This window comes from Prunus avium, chromosome 7 (assembly GCF_965620075.1).
Source record: "Prunus avium chromosome 7, drPruAviu1.hap1.1, whole genome shotgun sequence".
Lineage (NCBI taxonomy): Eukaryota > Viridiplantae > Streptophyta > Magnoliopsida > Rosales > Rosaceae > Prunus > Prunus avium.
Window position 1 is genome coordinate 23,161,334 of NC_142290.1, and position 21,697 is coordinate 23,183,030.

The 21,697-nt window shown below is 38.7% G+C and overlaps 2 protein-coding genes and 1 non-coding gene across 5 annotated transcripts; 1 reads left to right on the forward strand and 2 right to left on the reverse strand.

The window, feature by feature from the left end:
• Positions 1–3,538: 3,538 nt before the first annotated feature.
• On the reverse strand, positions 3,539–5,585 carry LOC110764204 (S-adenosyl-L-methionine-dependent methyltransferases superfamily protein). The gene is made up of 2 exons (XM_021967117.2): positions 5,332–5,585; positions 3,539–4,469 (listed from the first exon to the last, which is right to left on the reverse strand). Exons 1-2 carry the CDS (start codon positions 5,479–5,481, stop codon positions 3,831–3,833), a joined length of 789 nt encoding a protein of 262 aa, XP_021822809.1. The 5' UTR covers positions 5,482–5,585; the 3' UTR covers positions 3,539–3,830.
• An 8,738-nt stretch (positions 5,586–14,323) lies between these two features.
• LOC148293175 (small nucleolar RNA SNORD34) lies at positions 14,324–14,420 on the reverse strand. Its single transcript, XR_015825994.1, has one exon. It is a non-coding gene; the product is annotated as a small nucleolar RNA SNORD34 (small nucleolar RNA).
• A 1,136-nt stretch (positions 14,421–15,556) lies between these two features.
• LOC110756149 (pyrroline-5-carboxylate reductase-like) lies at positions 15,557–19,839 on the forward strand. 3 transcript variants are annotated; one of them, XR_015825660.1, is made up of 5 exons: positions 15,557–16,014; positions 16,521–16,569; positions 17,692–17,764; positions 17,973–18,078; positions 18,855–19,839. XR_015825660.1 is itself a non-coding variant. In XM_088244158.1 (4 exons), exons 1-3 carry the CDS (start codon positions 15,790–15,792, stop codon positions 17,999–18,001), a joined length of 327 nt encoding a protein of 108 aa, XP_088100284.1. In that variant the 5' UTR covers positions 15,557–15,789; the 3' UTR covers positions 18,002–18,078; positions 18,855–19,839. The 3 variants fall into 3 exon arrangements, 2 of the variants coding, with proteins under 2 accessions (XP_088100284.1, XP_088100283.1); XM_088244158.1 differs by lacking the exon at positions 16,521–16,569; XM_088244157.1 differs by lacking the exons at positions 16,521–16,569; positions 17,692–17,764; positions 17,973–18,078.
• The last annotated feature ends 1,858 nt before the right edge of the window (positions 19,840–21,697 follow it).

A 21,697-nucleotide genomic window follows, 5' to 3' on the forward strand; every position in this document is an offset into this window, starting at 1 on the left:
AGGTGACTCTGGTTTCATTGGCTCAGGAGGTGCCGTAGGGGCTCTATTGTAACTTGGTTGAACTACTTGATTGGCTTTTCTTAATTCATTAATTTTGAAATCTATTAGGGCTTTATCAGCTTCTAAATCTCGCTCTGTTATTGAAGACGATTCTGCCAACGAATGCCTTGCTGGAAGCTTAAAAGATTGACTAGGTGTAGGTAATTGTTCTAATTGGACTGTTGACTTTACTGGCCTATCAAAACTAATTTTAACCGTACTATCTAAATATGGTTGAACATAGTCTAAATCATTTAAACTACGTTGAATTGGCTTAGGGGGGCATTCAGTGGTTAAAAACCATTCTTTAGGTAAATTGACATCTGACCACCTAATCATTTTAGGGACAGTAATATTAGCATTAGATGTATGACTCTGAATTAAAAGTGTTTGATTTTTTGGGCTTTTACTTAAGGCTTGAAAATTAATGTTGCTGCCTGTGACCTTGTAATAAATCCTATAAATTAAAGCTAAAGGTTGGGTACCTGGCAAAACATTATAACCGTGCGTCTTAATGGTTAAGGTTAAAACTTTTAAAATATGTGGATCACTAAGGCTTACAGTAAAATCTGGATAACAATCAAAATGGACTGGACCATGGCATAGACTTGACTCAATGATTCCTGTTGTGTGGATTTCAGCTGCACCAAAATGGATTAAGCTGCATCCTCAACTTGTGATACTCGCAAGTGCACGAACCGTTGGTAGTTTAGCGTATGTAAGTGCGAGGTCGATTCCACAGGGATTGGTGATTGAATGATCCAATTTAGTTTCCCTACACAAAACAGAAATGAAAAAGAAAGGAAATAAATAAAACAAGGAAGAAAGAAATAACTAACTCAAGCAGATAAGTTCCCAAGTTCAATTAGATTAACGGATTGATTCTAGCTAAAGTATGATTAAGCCATGGTGTTTGGTCATAACCTTGTGTTCCTAATTCCCTAAAACTCCTTCTTCGAAATCCTTAAATCTAGCATCTCTTAAACTTAATAATATTGCAGATTTAAGACCTAGTTTAGTTAAGGGCTTAACAACGACTTGAACTAAACCTATATGCAGAAAATTATTACCTTCTTGTATATGTTTTTTAATAGCATCAAGGTTAAGTAATTGGCATGTTTCACGTTCTTTTCCTAGGGCATAGACTTGTTCTACTGTTTTAATATGCGTAGTTTGCCTAAATGCATTAATTGACCATTTTTGCTTATAAATTTCTTTATTAGGGACTTTAGGAATATTCCAATCATTACAGTGTAATTCTGAACTAGATGACTCAAATTCTAAAACTTCTTCATTAATTATGTCTGGAACTGGGTCCAAACTGGTTCTAGAACTAGAAGAATTAATTGAATTGGTTCTAAATAAGTGACTCATTTTGCTTACGTGAAAAATCTAAATTAACTGAATTAGAAAGACTCTTACATGACTTTTAAAATAGAAAGACTCTTGGGTAACTCCTAAGACTGACTCTAAGGTACCTAAGAACCTATAAGCTACTCTCTCTCTCTCACCTTCTCATGCCTAACCGCTCATGCCTCTACCTGGGACTTACTGTTTGGTAAAAAGGTCTCACCTTACAGACTTTTGAGAGAGGGGAACCTAAGGACTTAGATAACTAGGAGTAGGCTTGGAAGAAACTTTGGAGACTGACTAAATTAAAAGAAACTTGGGAGACTTGCTAACTCAGAAAACTTAAATCAGCCACTTGGGCAATATGAGTAGCAGACTTAGAATCAATACATTCAACTCTTACGGCTCTGATACGTACCAAAAGGGAAACTAGGACCTATACTCTAGAAGAACTAGAATAAAAAGGATTTTTAACTAGTTATAGTGGAAACTTGACTTTAAGAGAGTTGGTTTGTGCATTCAATAATTTGAAGACTTTGAAGACATGGAAGAGGAAATGGGTTTGTTAGCTACGGAAGAGAATAGAGAGTATGACCTAAGTAATTGACTTGGAAGATGACTTGAGCAACTAAAAAATAAAAATAGAGAAATAATGAATAAAATAAATTAATGAATAAATGCAAATTGAAATTAATAAATTAATCAAAAACTTAAAAGAAGATTAACGTAGGTGAATAAATTATACAAATAAAAAATTATGAGAGCACTAAGTTTAATTAAATAAAGAATATAGATTAATGAAAATAATTGGACTAACATAAATTAGAATTTGAAGGACTATGAAATAAACACAGAAAATAATATTAATTGGAACTTACAGAAATCTTAGTTCAGTGAAAGCAAGCAATGCCACGCATGTATGACTCTGAATTAAAAGTGTTTGATTTTTTGGGCTTTTACTTAAGGCTTGAAAATTAATGTTGGTGCCTGTGATCTTGTAATAAATCCTATAAATTAAAGCTAAAGGTTGGGTACCTGGCAAAACATTATAACCGTGCGTCTTAATGGTTAAGGTTAAAACTTTTAAAATATGTATATATATATATATATATATATATATATACACATATTGTTATAATCTTAATCCCACTATTACAAGGAGTAATTACATGACTATACTATGAAACCTAATATTACAAGGAATCACCTAAAATATAATACAAAAGTCAACACTCTCCCCTAAGTTGGTGCATAGATATTAGTCATGCTCAACTTGTCTAAAAACTTTGAGAAAACATGACTTCATACAGCCTTCATAAGTATATCAGCCAATTGGTCTTCCTTCCTGATTGTAGTCACTTCGACAATTTTATCCTACAACTTCCCCTTAACAAAGAACCTATCAACCTCAACATGTTTTGTCATATCATGCTGCACCGGATTATGAACAATATCACGTACAGCTTAATTATCACAAAATAACTTCATCGGTTGACTAGGTGCAACTTCAAAACATGTATTAATATATTGATACAATAATATAACTACAAGGGTATGCTCATAGCGAATGTTGGAGTTTGAAAGCCGAATGAAGAGTTTTTTGTCCCACATCGAAAACCCACACTTTTAGTAAGGTGTTTATAAATCAAGCACTATGTTGGCTATACCAAGTGTGGTTGACTTTGGAGAGTTGGGCTAATGGGCTGGGGTAAAGGTTTGGCTTTGGATTTGGTGTTGAATGATAATAATTATCTAAGACCTTGGCCTTGGGGCTCTTTTTCTCTGGAGAAAAATTGATTAAGACACCCAAATGAAAATTATTAATTTAATTTTTCCTTTTTGCACAGCAGGATATAAATTAAAATGATCAGATATTTTATTATTTGTTTCTATATAATTTTAAGACATTTTAAATAATTTAGTCTTTTTTAAATGTGTTTAATCATGTTTTTATATTTTATTTATTTTCAGAATTTTTAAGTATTAAAATTACCACAATACCCATGCCACATCAGCAACTTAATTGTTTTTTTTTACAAAACCAACGAAATAGGGTAACGTGCGACACAAAAGTAAAGCACAGGGGGGACACTTAGTCAATTAAACATTCAGGGGGTAAATTGAGACAAAAAGCAAATGACATGGGGTATTTCAACAAATAAGCCTTATATTAATATAGTGATCCAATAATCTAAGTCGTTTACTGATACTTGCTAACAAAGACCAAACTCATCTATCACTTGCCCTACATCAAAGCAAATACAACAGCTTTTCTTGACTAATTGAGATGGCATTGAGGCAAATGTACTCTAAAACCAAGTATACTCTTGTTTAGGAAGAATATCACATTATTCTCCAACCATGTGCATGCATCACAAATTATTCGAAAGTTACAGTACTTTTCAGTCTTCAAGGCTTTTAAAAGATGATGCCAGCATTAATTAATTCCCCACTCTTCCAATCCTCAAATTGACAGGAAACTTCACAGCCTTATTGCCATCTCCACCATCATTCCAAGCTTCCCTAAATGCCGCAATCACATCATCACTCAAAAGCTCAACACCCTTCTCCTTTGCTGTCTGATATGCAGACCATGACCTTATGTATGTGAAAAAACCATCCAAGTCCATCAACCTCTCTGTCATAAACTCAAAGGGTCCTGTGTTCTCTTCTCCATCCACTGGCTCAAACGGAAAATCGATGCTTCTATACTTGTTGTCCACCAATTTACGCGCTGGATCCCAATAAGGGTCGACATCAACGGTATAGAATCGATCAAAGACGGTGTCTACGACATTGTTAACCCGAGGAACTGTATAGCACCATGCAGCAATGACACCATTGGGTTTTTTCAGCACCCAATTCACGCCTTGGTAGAAAGTAGGGAGGTCAAACCAATGTAGAGCCTGAGCAACGATCACCAAATCTATGCTTGATTTTGGTGCCAATTTTTGTTCAACCTCAGCTATAGACATAACTGCAGGGGTATGCTCATAGCGAATGTTGGGCAGCTTGATTGCAAACTCAAGTTGTTTTTGGCTGGTATCTGTGGCTATGACATTCTTGTAGATCCCAGCTAGCTGAAATTTAATTAGTTCAATGGAAAGGATATTTATGGTTGGATTTGAGAAATAAAATAGCAATGTTTAAAGAACTATATTTGATTCTTAAAGAACTAATGGAAATGACCAAATATTAGAAGCTTGCTACTCTACTCTCTTTATGATGCAAGATGTAGTCAAAATGTTTTTGCTTGCGAGAAATTTATGTTGGAAAATTGGTGACATAAACTATGTTGGAAGCCTGCTAACTCCTTATGAGATCATGGCTAGAATTCCTTAAGATTTATGGCTTATGCATGCAGGCGATTATTGATGACTCAAGATATGTTTAGAAACCCTAAAAGATGACTCACCATCAGGCTTCAATTTTCTTAAGAAATGAATGAATATGTCGAAAATTTGTCTTTTGATGAAGTTTTTTTTATTTATTTACGAAATCATCAATTTTCGATAGAAAATTAACGGAACAAATTTTGTGACATCAACTTAAAACCTCTGGAAGTGTTTGTGTAATTTATCTTACGGGTTTTGTGAAGAGGATAGAAATGCCTGCAAAAAATAATTTGATGTCATGGGTGTCTAAAGACAGTTTTGAAGTGCAAATAGGGTCACTCAAAATGTTAAACAATTTCGAAATATTCAATACGGACTCAGGCCCGCCCAAACAGGCATGGGCTGGCCCATGTTACCTCCACGAAAACGACACCGTTCCGTTTTCCCATGTGGATTCTAGTTTTTCTCAACTACATTTTTCTCATGTTCGTATGGCTCTGACTTTGAAAACTTATACACAAGGAAAGGAATGAAACAAAAATCTTGGAAATGAATAGAAACTTCACAAGGAATGAAAGAAAAATCTTGGAAAATAAGAGAAACTTACAGATCCGGCAGCCTGGCCGTTACCGGTGCCGACGTCCCATGCGAGGTCGTGGCAAGTGGTCTTGGAGGCAATATATTCAAAGAGCTCTTCTGGGTAATCTGGCCGAGCCTTGGCATATTGCTTTGATTGTTTGATGAACAGATCCGCCATATTTCTCTATTGAGCTTTGATTGTGTATACACTTTAATTTCTATGTTGGGTGTTTGTCGAATTTATATAAAACGGACCACACATGGACTGACCAATCAGAACCAACTTGATTCATTTGGGTGAAGGTGTAAATAAATTTTATATGATGTGGAACACTTCAATTTGGCAACTTCACAGCAAAAACTAAAAATACTTTGATGTTTTTATGCTTTCCATACCACACAATACTGTTGGAATTTGTATTCTCTATCAAATCCAATTCGGACTTTTCTACCCGAAATTGAAGCAACATGTGTTCAATTTTTTTTCTTTATTTATCTATATATAAAGCAAAAGATAGAGAATGATAAAACATTGAAAATATTAAAAAATGCTCTTGGTTAATGAAAACATTAAGATTTGAAATTATTAATTAAATGAGAATAATATAGTAAATTCACACTTTTTCATATTTAAAAAAATTAAAATTAAAAGAAAAAAAAGATAATGGATCCTATTTTTATGGAACACAACTAACCATTATCTTTTTTAATTCTAAAATAAATTTTAAATTTTTTTTAAAAAATTTCTTACAGACGCGAAAGCACATACGGAGAGACTAATTTTTTTTTTTGGTACAACATGTGTTTAATTCATTGAAAGTGGGTAACGATTGGCTACAGTGGGTAATGATTTGGTTTTAACATATTGGTCAAGATTTCAGTTTTAACTGATTGGGCTGGTAAGCTTTTTATTTATTTAATAATTTTGTTACAATTTGGGCAGGAAAAAGGAATTTCGTTCGTTCCACCAAAACGGCAGAGTTTGACTTTCAACTCGCTGCTGCCATCTCACGTGTAGTTCTCATTTTTTCTTCTTCTTTCTATTCTCTTTCATTTGCTGCTACTCCTGCACATGTGGGTTGCTCTTTTGGGAGGCTTTCCATTCTTCTTTTGGTTGCTGCCCATCCTCCGAGTCGTTATACTCAACTAATCTTCCTTTGTTCAATATATCCTAATGTGCAGCTCCATTCTTTGCTTTCTTTTGGCTTGACTTCTGCACATGTGGGTTGCTATCTCCTTTAGTTGCTGGTTGTCCAAAGTTGCTACCCATTCTTCTTTTGTTGCTATACATCATGTGGCTTTGCTGCTGCACATGTGCTGCCATTCCTCACAACAGCTCCAAGTTGCTGTGTAGATTTACGTCGGGTTCCCAACTCCAAATGAAAACTTTGAACACACTAAATTGAAGTCCAGAAACTGATATTTTCAATGGACTAAGGGCCTGTTGCTAAAAACAAACTGAATCTAACTCTGATACGACGTCGCATTTGGCCATGGAGGAGTCACCCATACCCACGGACACGTTCAAGCTAGGGTTCATCGGAGCAGGTAAAATGGCGGAGAGAATCGCCAGAGGCATCGTCCGATCGGGCGTTCTGCCTCCAAATCGCATCTCTACGTTCCACGCTAACCCCATTCGACGCCAAACCAATTGAAGAAGCTGCTAGTTTCAATTGCTGCTGGAGTTAAATTGAAAGATCTGCAGGTCTCTCAGTTACCACTCTTCTTTGATTCCTACCTGTTAACGGAATTGTTCTATCTACCTTAGGAGTGGGCTGGTAACAGCTGATTTATTAGGGTAATGCCAAACACTCCTTCTGCTGTTGGTGAGGCAGCATCAGGTACTTCTGTTCTCCTTTCAATGGTTTATTCCTTGACTTAGAATAAAAAAGAAATATGTCTGGTGTACTATTATTTTTAACGGATCTGCAAACTGTGCTTGGTCTGTTTTTACGTTCATTACCTACCGGCATGGGAAGTATATAGAGCTGAAGAGTTGTTTTCTGCATTGTGAACCACATTGTTATTTGCATAAGTGAATATTTCTGGTATGAACTTACAATGAGGTGCTCCATGCTTATACTTCTGCTGCCTATAGAAATAATAACTAGCAGCTTTTGGCATATTAAACCAAAGTATTTTTTTGTTTTTTTGTTTTCATAATAATTTGGATATATAATGATCTTGTGATATCGAGTCTGTCAATACTGATTTGGGGGGATCGACTGATTTCGTGGGATTAGCTGTGGTGGTATTCTCTTCACCCTCCCTCAAGCGTAATGGAGCAACGCGGAGATTAAGCTTGGATTTAAGAAGAGAAAACCAATCACGACTGAGACCTTTAGTAAATATGTCAGCAAGCTGATGTGAGGAGGGAACATAGGAGGTACGAAGAGCTTTCCGAGCAACTAATTCGCGAACAAAGTGATAGTCAATCTCGATATGTTGAGTGCGAGCATGGAAAATAGGATGTAAAGTGTGGAAAGGTTGTCAACATAGATGCACGGGGCAGAGCGAAGGGGAATGCCAAGTTCACGAAACAAGTAACCAAACCATCGAATTTCGGCGGCAGTATGGGCAAGAGCTCTATATTCGGCTTTTGTACTAGAGCGAGAGACAGTAGATTGTTTCTTGGCAGTCCATGTAAGGAGGTTAGGATCGAAGAAAATACAAGCACCAATGGTGGATCTTCGATCATCAACGGAACCAGCCTAATCAGCATCAGAGAAACTCCGTAAGGAAAAATCATTAGATTGATGAAAGACAAGACCTTGCTCAAGTGTACCTTTAATGTACCGAAAAATGTGCTTGACAACTTGAAGGTGGGAAGTGCGAGGGTTGTGCATAAACTGGCACACTTGGTTGACAGCGAAGGAAATATCAGGCCTGGACAAGGTAAGATACTAGAGGCCACCCACCATACTCCGATAGGTGGACGGATCAAGCAATGGATCACCGTCCAGACAAGAGAGCCGAGTGTCAGAGGGCAATGGTGTGGGACACGGTTTGCACTCAGTTAAATTAAATCGTTTCAATAAATCAACTGCATAGCGTGTCTGAGAAAGAAAGAAATGGTCAGAGAACTGATTGATTTCCATTCCAAGGAAAAAATTGAGCTCACCCATTCGTCGGCTGTCAAAGGTGGAACATAACTGATCAATGAAATTGTGGACACTTTGTGGTTGAGAGCCAATGACAATTATATCGTCCACATATACTAGAATATACACCGTGTAGGAAGAGGAGAGACGAATGAAGAGCGACGCATCAGAGTGACTGTGAACAAATTGCTGAGCAAGAAGAAAGGTACTGAGACGTTGGAACCAAGCCCATGGTGCCTGCTTAAGGCCATAGAGAGCCTTGTGGAGCTGACAAACATGCTGAGGTCGTGAGTGATCATGAAAGCTAGGGGGTTGTTTCATGTATACTTCTTCTTGCAAGTACCCATTCAAGAAAGCATTACAAACATCCAGTTGAAATAGCCAAAGATAAAATAGTGCGAATGGTAGCCGGTTTGACCACTGGACTAAATGTTTCTTCATAATCAAAGCCTTTTTTCTGATTGAATCCCTTGGCAATAAGGGGAGCCTTGTATCGGTCAATTGAGCCATCTGCCTTCCGTTTAACTTTGAAGACCCACTTGCACCCCACAATATTCATACGTGAAGTTGCAGGGACTAAAGACTAGGTATGGTTCTTCATGAGTGCAGAATATTCATCTTGCATTGCATCTCACCAGTGGCTGTGTTTGGAGGCATGGGTGAAGCTTGTGGGTTCAGTGGTCATGGGATCAGAAACTTGAGTAGAAGGAGCATAGGGTAAAGGATGAGGGTTGGTCTTAGAGTAGATGGGTTTTGTTTATGAACCAAACGGGATGATGGAGTGGAGACTTTTGAAGTTTTTGGGAGGATTTGGGGTATCAGGAGAATTTGGAAAAATGGAGGGGTCAATAGGTGAAGAAGAAGGAGGCTAGGTAGGGAATGAGGTGGTGTCGTCGGAATATGAGGATTGGGTTATGTCAAAATCTGAGGTTGGGGTGGTGGAAGGTGGTGGCGATGGGGTTGTGATGTCGAGTGCCATGGAAGAATCAGTTGGATATGTGGCCTGTGGTGATGATGATGCGGAAGGATATTGAGGCACGGGAAGTGGGGTTTCTAATGGAGGCGAGCTTATGGGGCCTAGAGAGGTAGAAGAAAAGGCTGGGCCTGTGGTGGTAGTATGAAGTGATGGGCCTGTGGTGGAGTTAAGTTGGGTAGAATCTGGAATGAGAGTGGGTGAGGGATAAGGGTTGGTCATGATATCAGGGAAACCAGCAAGCATGGGCTGGTCGGTAAGAGAGAGAGAGATTGAAGCCCATTTGAGTGCAAGGGAGAGGTAATCTGGGGCTGCTTGTAAGGGAACCTTGTCTCATCACATTCCGAGATATATAAATGCGACCTGAAAAAGGATCAAGACAGCAATAACCCTTACAATGATCATCATAACGAAGAAACACACATGGAATAGACTTAAAGGATAATTTATGCTTGTTGTATGGCACCATGTGAGGAAAGCAGGCACATCCAAAGCTTTTGAGAAATTTATAATCCGGTGGGCGATGAATGAGCTTCTCCTAAGGAGACATGTTATGAAGCTGAGGTGTTGGCAAGCGATTGATAAAAAAAACTGAAGTGGAGAAGGCTTCAACCCAAAAGCTAGGAGGCAACTGGGATTGGGCGTGCAGGCAGAACCCCATTGCAACAATATGTCGATGCTTCCTTTCCACCACTCCATTTTGTTGGAGAGTGTATGGACAGGAAATCTGATGCGATATGCCATGATCACTTAAAAATGTGAGGAATAATTTGTTGGTAAATTCACCACCACCATCAATCTGCAGTTGCTTGATTGTGGCACTAAAACAATTTTCCACCATCTTTTTTAATGTAATAAATGTAGGAAGAACATCTGATTTCTTAGCCAAGGGATATAACCAAGTGAATCGAGTGTTCTTAGCCAAAGGATATAACCAAGTGAATCGAGTGTTATCATCAACAATGGACAAATAATAACGAGATCCGAAATTTGAGGAAACTGGTACAGGGCCCCACAAGTCAAGATGTATAAGTGCTGATGGAAATTGAGCATGAAGCTTTCTGTATTCAAAGGGCAGTCGACAAGATTTTCCCAATGGGCAAATATGGCAATTTTTGTTCGATATAATTGTACCATCAATGGATAAATGGTACTCATTCAACAAGGTAATAAAGACTGAATGAGATGGGTGTCCAAGTCGTGCATGCCACACGTCCTGTGTCATGCGCTCTCCATAGAATGCAAACTAATGAGCAATGTGTGGGGTTGCCTGAATGTGATAAAGGCCATCGGAACTACTGCCAGTAAGAAGTACCGTCCCCGTCTTGATGTTGTTTACATGAAAACCATTAGCATCCAACTCAAAGAAACAATCATTATCACGACAGAAACGACGAATAGATATCAAATTCTTTCGTATCACAAGAACACACAATACTTCCTTAAGGTTTAAGGACTTATGCAATCCTGTCAATTTAGTATTGCCAATATGTGTGATTGTTAACTGATTCCCATTGCCGACAATAATTGTATCAGTACCTATGTAAGGTTGGGCATGTGGCAGAGATGCTGTATTGGCTGTCATGTGATGAGTAGCGCCAGAGTCAAGGCACCAATTGAGATTTGCCGAATCAGCAGTAGGAGACTGGTTTGCTGTATTTTCTGCCGTGTATGCATGAGGCCTACGGTCTAGACAGAAACAGGCTATGTGGCCAGGCCTATCACATCGAAAGTATATTACCTCAGGTCATTGGGGATTTGGAGAATTGCCAAGTGGCTTTGGAAGAAGCGGTGGGCGTCCATCAATTAGAGTCACGTGAGAGGAGGCTACTGGTGCAGGCTGCTGTTCGCGAGATTGATCACCACGTTCGTGAGGCCAATTGCCTTGGTTCGATCCCCACTGATCTGTTCGCCCTTGTCCTCACCCACAATGCCCTTGATGCCAACTTCTACCACACCCACAACCTCTTCCAGAGCTATAATAGTGGTTGTGATTGCGACCAGCATAATTTGGATTTGGATTACACTCGCTAGGTGTTCGATCAGCAGCCATAGCAACACCTGAAGCCACGGTAAGTGACATGCGTTTTTGTAAGTGTTCTTCTTATAAAGCAAGGTCATAAAATTTGTCGAAACCAATATCTGGATGCAGGTGAAGTGTGGTGGCTAACTCCTTGTATGCAAGCCCAAGTCCATCCAAAACATAACTGACGAATTCATCGTCATCCATTGTTGCACCAGCTTGTGTGAGGGAATCAAGGAGTGATTTGGCATGGTTGAGATAATTAGTCATTGTTGTGTTGTTATCCTTTCTGATGGTGCGAATTTGGTCTCAAAGAATCCGCACACAGGTACTAGCAAGAGGTGAGAGACGCTTGCCCAACAGGTTCCAAGCTTGATGAGCGGTGGTGCACGGGATGAGAAGAGTCTTGATGGAAGGAGAGGAAGTCGCCTTGATCCAACTTAGGACCAGTTTATCTCTGGCTAATTCAGGATGCACAGAACCATCTTCTTGCACTTTGGGTGAAACTGTGGTTTTCTTGATGGCCTCTGCAAGGCCATGCATCTTCAATACATCTTGAAATTGAGATTTCCAACTCAAGTAGTTGGTTTTTTCCATAGGAATTGGAAACAAAGATGAGATGTTGAATGAGGTGGGCAAGGAAAGGAATGAGAATGAAGGTGAGGCAAGTTTTGACATTTCAGAAATCAGCCTTGTCACATTAATATTATTTGATTCTCTAGATTTGGGTGTGTTTACCATTTGATTGGGTAGGATCGGAATTCTTGAGCTTTGGCTCCAAAGAGCTCTGATACCATATAAGAAAACAAACTCAAGAAGGAAGAATAAGGAAGATGAGAGATAGACTATGTATTACAAGATGATTTTGGTCTATGTATTACAGCTGTATATATCATGTACAGGAGGTAGACTTTCTCAAGTCTATTTACAGAAAATAAGCAATACAAGGTAAGTAGCATTAATCTTATATATGTCAGAATAAATTACAAATCAATCTTTAGCTAATATATTAATGATCTTGTGATATCGAGTCTGTCAATACTGATTTGGGGGGATCGACTGATTTCATGGGATTAGCTGTGGTGGTAATCTCTTTAGTAACATCACCTGCTGGAACTACCATTGCTGGCATTCATGAGCAGGAGAAAGGTGGATTTCGTGGAATATTGATGAATGCAGTCCTCGCTGCTGCCAAACGCAGCCGGGAGTTTTTACAGAGCCAGTGATAGTGATGTTCTTATATCAGATTAACTTTGGCCTTTCCTTTTCGTAGCTCAGGGGATAGAAATTGTTTTCGGAGAATGTTACATTCTTATATATTGTCCCTTGGTACAATCTGCTGAATTAGAGGTTGATTGAAATACTATTTTCAAGATTGGTCTACAAGTAGAATAAGATTAGCAATAATAAAATGTTCTTCTTGATTTTATGTTCATTAACAAAAATAAGATGATATAAATTGGCAGGTTTTACTGAAAAATCAACTGACCCAATGAACTTACCTCTTAACTTCATGTTGCCCCAACCACTATCTAGCCATATTTTGTTGAAGCTCTTCACACAAGGTCTTAGAGCATCTCCAACAGACTCTCTATTCTCTCATTCCTAGCTACTTTGGCTAAAAAGAAGGAAAATCCTCCTCCAGCAGACTCCCTACTTGGCTCTCTATTTTGGAGAACCAACTTTTGGTGTAGAGGAGGGAGAATTTGGCTAGGAGGAGAGAAAAAAAGGGAGAGAGAGATAGAGACATTTGGGAGGTTGGTGGGGGTTGAGTTTCTACTTTCTTTTTTTTATAAATATATTTGATTTGTAAGAGAAAGAGGGAGAAAGAGAAAGAGAAAATAATAATAAAATATTTCAGATTAGCCAAAATAGAGAACATTGTTGGAGGAAACATCCTTTAGTGGTTTGCTATAATAGCTTTCTAACTATTTTAGCTACAATTTGGAGACTCTCCAAGAGATGCTCTTAGGGAGCTGATCGGCATAGCACATGCTTGCCCCCCCAATCTCAGCGGTTTGTCTTTGTCCTTCCACTTAATGAATTTTCTATATCACTGGCTTAGACAAATGAAGACCCTAATAAGGAAAACAAAAAACAAAAAAACACCAAATGCGAAGACAAATGCATCACTTTTAAGAGCATTTTGTGCAGATTACCATGAAGTTACCATCGATTCAAAGATAACAAGGGCTAACCCGAAAGCACATCCATCAGGTAAGGAAGCAAAATAAAATACTCCATGGGCCGAAGTCAGGCTTATGGGGCTAGGAAGCAGTTAATGGAAACAAGTCAAACTTATCTTATCTGGTATTGTAGTAACCGCCAAACTGCAAATAACTTATCCAAACTGATGTATGGTCGCAATCGGAAATGTAAGCCACCTGTAACATTTGGAATGGCGGCAACCATCAGACTCTCATTTGGAGTAGGCATCGGGTGCGAGAAAGACTATCCCACCAACTTCAATCTGACAATTTGCAAAGAAACACGTACACCCTGCAAAACAAAACGAAAAAGACAGGAAACAAAAACACACTGCACCACCAAACTGAGAAAATGAAAGACAGTGGTGATTAATTTTGCTTTGTACAGATTGGTTAATGTCGGTACCATCCTTGGAGGAAGAGACATCACAAGGACTGCGAGACTTAAGGTTAGGACAAGAGACAAGTCAACAGACTCATCCTCAACCATGTAAAAAGTCAACACTCATCCTCAACCATGAAAAAAATATGCTTCTGGATTGGGGATTGTTGGAATGGAAGAACCAGTGGGAACCAATTTTATTTTACATTTCCACCACTACACACAATTCACAAAATCATTATATCTTATACATGTTGAAAATTAAGTAAGTTGAGAATTAATTTTAAATGAAATAAATCCTGAAAACTCCGTGCACGTTGAAAATGAAACGAGATGAGGCCTCATATACATTTTTCAGTTTATCATTATCTCATCCAAATGAGATAATCAAACGATGTAGGCAAAACATGTTTAAACCATCATTGGCCTCACCTAATATATAACAAAAACATTGATTGTGATTTTCTTTTGAAGATGAAATAAAACCCGAAAAGAGGAAAAGAAAACATGCCTCAAAGAGTTGGAAATGCAAAGCTTTGATCGAATGGAGAAGCACTGCATTCCGATCATCTCTGAGGTTTTCTTCAAACAAAAACAGAAACAGATGGGATGGGATTGTATGAATGGGAAGAGGAAATAGCAGCGTTTTGTTGTTCTTGTGTATACACTTATTTCTATACTGGGTGGTTATCAAATGGGAGGTGGAACACTTGAATTTGGCAACTTCACAGCAAAAGCTAAAAATACTTAAATGATTTTATGCTTGCACAACACACAATACTTTTTTTTATTTTTATTTGTAAAACATGTGTTTGATTCATTGCAAGTGGGGAACGATCCCTTGGTGGGGTTTTAACATATTGGTCAAGATTTCAGTTTGAACAACTGATTGGGCTGTACGCTTTTTATTTATTTAATAATTTGGTCACAATTTGGATAGGAAAAAGGAATCTTGTTCCACCAAAATGGCAGAGTTTGACTTTTAGAAAAAGCCTTTATTGAAACACGCACGACGTCGTTTAAGAAAAATAGGATTGTGTTCTTCCTTCGTGAACTAGCGCCTCAAACCTCCATAAGCGACATGCCTCTACAACTCCTTTACAGTATAGCGTGCTCCTTAATCGTGTAACTTGCCAAATGATTGGGGCCTTGATCGATTTCAGGAGACCTCGCATCGACGTGAGCCATGAGGTGGGCCTTGATAACGCCTTTTAAAAGGCTAGAGAGCAAAGGGGCAAAAGGGGCAAATCCGACACCTCTATGGCTTTTTTTCTCCTCTATAGGTCCGCCGGTGGGTGGGACCTAATATTTTGATGAGCTCCATATCTACTATAGAAGTGGTAGTATACAAAGTGGTCTATAAATATGGTTTTTCTAGCTAAATATAATTGGACTACATATAATTACTAATTTTATATTGAACTAAAAATAATTGGACTACAATTACACTAGGGGGACTAAATATAATTTAAGGACTAAAAAAACAAAACTGCAATTTTTTTTATTTGAAAAAAAAGCCGAACAAAATAATTCACAATATAGTATCATTGCCTTTGCCCCTCGCAATTACAAGTGTACAACTGTCTTCTTCTTTATGGCTTGAGTTTCCAACCTGGTCTCCTTCTGTAGATAACCTTGACTATCATAACCGTGACAGAGACACCCAAGTCTTTCTACTGGGTCTTGGTCTGAATCAAAAAAACACCGACACCACACTGCAACTACAGGAACCTCTTTCTTTTTCCTACTCTGATCAGGTGCTGCTGAGGGAGCATTCAGTTTGGGTACAGAGCCAACCAAATGACAGGTGAGGAAGTGTCACCACTAGCACAAGTCAACCCAATTGACAAGGAAGCCTTCAAGTTGGGGTTCATTGGGGCTGGTAACTTGGCATCAAGTGTTGCAACCGGATTGGTCAAGCAGGGGATACTACCAGCTTCAAGAATTTTCACTGCACACCGGAACCCGGAAAGCAGTGTGGATTTTACATCCATGGGAATTAAGGTTTTCCCGAAAAATCATCAGGTACATGTCTCTTTATGGTCATAGTTAAATTCAATGCATATATATCATGGAACATATATAATGCGATTTTTCCATTATGGACTATTGCAAAAATTGAACATTTAATGTTGACGTGAGTTAGGCCCATTGGTCACAGCAGTGAGGCTATCAGTTTGTGTTAGTTGTTAATTGGGTCCGTTTCTTGATTGCTGCCCTCCCATTCTTTGTAGCTGGTTCTTTGTTTTCAATATATTCATTGATTTACCCAATAAAAACTGAACCTTCATTTGTTGTTATTTGCTGAATGCGACACAAATGAAAAACAAATAGAGTTAAGAGATGGGGTGTAAAGCCAGAGCAATTACAAGGGGACTGTAGAAAAGCAATTACAAAGGGACTGTTAAAAAAAAACAAACAAGACAGTAGCTCTGATGAAAAAGGAAGATAGTTTCGTGTGGCAGTTTTCGCCATACGAATATGTTGTACGGAATATGCGCCCTAATATTTTCCATTAATATCATGGACAGGTAGTTGAAGAGTGTGATGTAATCATTTTCGCAGTGAAACCTCAAATACGTACGCCTTCTTTCGCTTGGTTTTCTTTTCCCGTCCATATTTGAATATGAAATATGGCACTCATCTCTGCCAACTAATGCTCTTAGCCTTTTACTCTCCTGTAATAATTTGACATGCATTCTTATTAAAGCTCTGTTGATCACTGATAATCCTTATTAAGTTTTATAATTTTTTTTATCATAAACTGGATTGTTGGATATGCAGTTAAGGAAGTAATCTTGGATATGCAGTCAATTCATTACAAAATGATGATTTCTTAGGTTCATGTCCTCTGACTCTAGATTCACACTCTTAGCCGGTCATTGAGTCTCAACTGTAAGACATGCTCAAAGCATATTGCGATATTTAGACAATTCCGGTCCGGTTTAAATTCTACTTTGCCAATTGACTCTTTGTAGATGTTATCATCAGTCACAATGTGGCCTGTCTACTTTGCCAATTGCTATACAGGTTTTATGGAATATCTTATAGCAACTTAATATTGGAAAACATATGCATTTTATCTATGAAATGAAGGTTAAGAGTTGGTTTTCATCGGATACATAAACAAGCATGGATCTGGATAAATTGATATTTGCATTGAGCTTCTGCATGACTCCATAATAATGAATAATGTTTACTATCACAGTGAAAATCAGCCTAGACCATTAGGTCGTTCATGAATTCTCTCTGGAATATTTCAGTTATCTGTTACACTGTTACAATTTATTCTTTTGAACTAGTACTGTTACAATTCTAAAGTGCTTTTTCCTTGACCAATTCCAAAAATACCTTTGTTATCAAATCTATTATGTTCATGTTGAAGTGTCATTTTGGTTTATTTTTACTAAGGTAAGGATGAATCAAATATCTAGTGAGTAAAAGCGGTGGTCATCATAGACGGAAAAGTAAGCCAAATTATATAGAATCATGATCGCTTACAAATTTTCTCATGTTCTATCCATTACCAGAAAAAACCAATACTTCGATGCAAACATTTCTAGTCTTTCCTCTCTGTCCTTAAGCTATCTGTCGGTAGCGTTACTGTGATATGCTTGAAAAGTTTTCAAAGATTATTAATTTACAGTCAAGTTTCTGAACTTTAATATTTTTAATACTTATTTGTTCAAAGATTCTATCCAGGAATGGGTCGGTCATGGTCGATTTGTTAGAGTAGTCCCTACTACTGCTTCTGTCATTGGTGAGGCAGCTACAGGTATAACACTAATCCAACCCTAAGTTTGACAATGACGGAGAGCTAATATACTTAATTAAACAGTTATGCACTTGAGATAGATGTGTCTGCTCGCATACGCATCTCTTTCAATTTTCAAAAAAGAAAACGCATAATTGAATGGGTAGAGACATATACATCAATAGCCGTTCACCAAAGTTAGTGGCTTTTTGTTTGGATAATTTTGCAGCGGTGCTGGTACGGCATTTGTATATATAGCAATAGAAGCTATGGCTGATGGAGGTGTAGCCGCAGGCTTACCACGAGAAATTGCATTGAGTCTTGCTGCTCAAGCTGTAAGTGGAAACTGTTATGTATATCTTAAGAATCTAGTGGTGTATTATAAGCTGTAACGTTATATATATCTTGACACTCCATTATCTTTCTCCAAGATTTGTCTATGCTGGGTACTCGATATATGCTTCTGAAAACAATTCAAGGCCTTAAATGAGATAGCTAAAAAGCTCAGACTTCTACTTTGGATTCACAGAACACACATTGTAGTGACGGGTTATACAAACGTACGGATTTTTCACTGTCTATTTAGAAAGTGACTTTTAGCAACGAATAGCTTCTGTTTCATTCTTCAGCCACTTCCAGCTTCTTATTCTTGAGTTAATAATGCAGGCATTTGATAGGTTTACATGCACAAATATCTGAGTGATCAGAACATCATTTTGTAAGAAATGAAGTTGATTGAACTTTGAGATAGTGTTTCAAAACATTTTGGATGATCATAATTTCAATGGAATGTAAGATGTTCTTATAGAGCAGCATAATGATTCTACTCATGAATTTTAAAATGGACTCTGTATTTTGTGGGTGAATGGGTATGCTTGTGCATTTGTGGTCAGAAATTCCTATCAGTGATTCTTTCCATGCCTCCATTTTATCAAGAATGCTCCTCCTAGTTTCTTCTTGCTCTATAGACACTTATAACCTCAGGCAGGCTCATGATATGCCACGCTTTTGCCTGGCAATTATATTCTTTAGGAGCTGGTTCTCATGTTATGAACAATTCTAGGCCTCTGATTTATATCTTTTCCCTTCTGTCTCTCTTGTTCTGCTGAAGTTCTACGGAGCAGCTGCCATGGTAATGAAAACAGGAAAACATCCAGGTCAGCTGAAAGAGCAAGTTGCTTCACCAGGAGGAACCACCATTGCTGGGATTCATGAGCTTGAGAAGGGTGCTTTTCGCACAAGCATGATGAATGCGGTTGTTGCTACTACCAAGCGTAGCCATGAGATGGGCCAATGACTTGGCTTTCCACGTGTAAAATACTCCTAGTAGGGTCGGCTATGCTTATGACAATGATATCAGAAATTTACTTCGAATGCTCTGAATGTAGGAGACCGGCCATTCCAGCCAATTTGTACCATGTTGCTCATGGTATGACTCCTACTCTTCTACATTATGTTCAAGTGGATTCTACTCCCAGTGTATGACTTGGCTTTCCTTGAGTAAATTACCCCTAGTAGGGTTGGTTATGCTTATGACAACGACATCGGAAAGTTACTCCGAATGCAGTATTAGGGAATCTCCTACATCAAAGGAGATCACTTCATCAACAACACAATCTGCTCCATCAACCACACCATCGGCTTTTCCGTATGAAAGTCAACTATGATATGTGCTAAGCTGTCTTTCCTATTCTGTTTGATTAGGATTGATTTAGTCATTCAATTCTGATTGTATTTACCTATTAGGATTGTATTCAAACTGTATAAAATCATAGACCTGTACTTGTAAACATATCAATGAAATATACCAATTAATCTCAGCTCTTATATGGTATCACAACCCAAAAACTCCAACAAGAATTTTTTTTTTCCTGATCCCTCTCTTCCCTGTCTTCATCCATGGCCATTGATGCCTCTGTGACCAACCCTCTACCAGAGATCAACTCCTCTACTCCTACCTTGATCACAATCAATGCTACAGCCCAACTACCCGTGAAACTCACACCCACCAATTACCCGTCCTAGTGTGCTCAATTCAACGCCCTCTTTTACGGCCACGACCTTATGGGTTATGTGGATGGTTCTAATCTCTGCCCATCAGCCTAGGGGTGGGCATCTAAAACCGAAATACCGAAACCGTACCCTAACCGAACCGTACCATACCGATTTCATACCGTTTCATTTGGGATGGAGAGATATTTGGTACCGTACCGTACCGTACCAATAGAGTATGGTATGGTATCGGTATCAAGTATTTGGTACCGGTCAATACCGTACCGTACCGAATAGTATTGAAACATAATTTATTTATTTTCATTCTCTCTCTGTCTCTCACTTGCCTCTCAAGCGCCAAAGCCAAACCCTCACTCTCCTCCATAATTTTAATTATTTTGGTTTGTAAGCCATAAGGCATGAGTTTTAACCATTTGGATTTGATGAATCTGTTGATGGATAAATATTGATTTGGTTGATTTGGATTTGGTTGATTTGGATATTGAATATGTTGAATATTTGAATTTGTAACTTAGGCATTACTTATTTTGGTGAATGAATATGTTGAGTATTGAATTGGTTCATTTTTTAGTTGTGTCATTTTGGTACCGAAATGGTACCGATACCGTACCGATACCGATTTGGCACGGTATGGTACAGTACGAATTTTGACAAACGATAATCCCATACCGTACCATACCGATTTAAATTTCCGGTATCGGTAGCGGTATGGGCTCAATACCGTACCATACTGTACCGTGCCCACCCCTACATCAGCCACTCAAACCGTGCTTCACACCTTTTGGATTCGGCAAGATCAACTTGTTGTGAAAATGGACAAACACTTTCACTCACTCCCCTAATGATCTTGTTGTTGATGGACTTTGTGACACACACAAGGATGGATGAATCACACACACACACTTGAGAAACTAACCAAGCACAAAGTGACACAAGAATTTATAGAGGTTCAGCAATTACCTACATCCTCTTGGTGATCCCCTTGAGAAATTAACTAATGAAAGAATAAGTTACAACTTTGGTTTACAAAGAAACCCCCTTAGAACTCTATTCTCTCCTAAGCTCTCTTTTCTCTCTCTTCCCTTGCTCAACACTTTGATGCACTTGTGAACACTCTCACAACCCTTGGTGTTTCCCCCCCCTTTGGTATCTAGACTTTCAAGACTCAACTCAGCTCCAAACTTGAACTGATTACCCTCTCTCTCTTCCTCCCTTGGTAAGTTACACCTCTCTTGGACACACTAGCTCCCAGCTACTTGTCCACTCCTTGAGAAGTAAAAACACCCACACTTGCTGTCCTTGTATCATCTTCTTTATAGACAGGCCTTGGACTTTGTAGAGGGCTGCAATAACTTCTCCACGTTCTTGCTATCAGCCACCCACCTAAACAAAAGGTTAGGCAAACAAGAAAACAAGCCATAAAGCATGCACCCTTTGTCCCCCTATCTAGAAAACCTTTAATACAAGTCAACAAACAACATTTAATGGTGTTCTAGCTTCTAAGGCACGTTGCCAAACTTCCTAGAACCCATAAAACACTTTGGAGGCACTTGGAGTTAGGTAGGGAACAAGCACATGTGAAAGTCACCTTGAAAAACGCATGAAAAACGACACAGCATGTTTGGCGACCGGTCACACGATCCTGACGACTGGTCGCATTGCAATCTACCTGGAAGTGACCGGTCGCAACTACCTGGCGACCGGTCGCCTGCCTCGAGTTCCAGCTTCTTCTTCAGACCTCGAATCTGCTTCAAAACGACCGGTCGCTTTTCCCTTGCGACCGGTCGCCTCCTCCTTCACTTGCAACCTTAATGTGAGCCATTTTTCCAACACAACTCCTCCTTCATGCGATTCTTGCTTCCGTCTCATCACAGGTCATCTCCCTTATCACCTCTTGCAACCCTTCTCGTGGTTCCTTTAGGCACCCCCACACATCTTCCA

Bases quoted from the DNA above. Each gene is read 5' to 3' on its own strand.
- LOC110764204 (XM_021967117.2), bottom strand. From the start codon at position 5,481: ATGGCGGATCTGTTCATCAAACAATCAAAGCAATATGCCAAGGCTCGG. The intron at 4,470-5,331 runs GTAAGTTTCTCT...ATTAAATTTCAG, and splicing joins ACGGCCAGGCTGCCGGATCT to CTAGCTGGGATCTACAAGAA.
- LOC110756149 (XM_088244157.1), top strand. From the start codon at position 15,790: ATGACAGGTGAGGAAGTGTCACCACTAGCACAAGTCAACCCAATTGAC. The intron at 16,015-18,854 runs GTACATGTCTCT...GTTCTGCTGAAG, and splicing joins TTTTCCCGAAAAATCATCAG to TTCTACGGAGCAGCTGCCAT.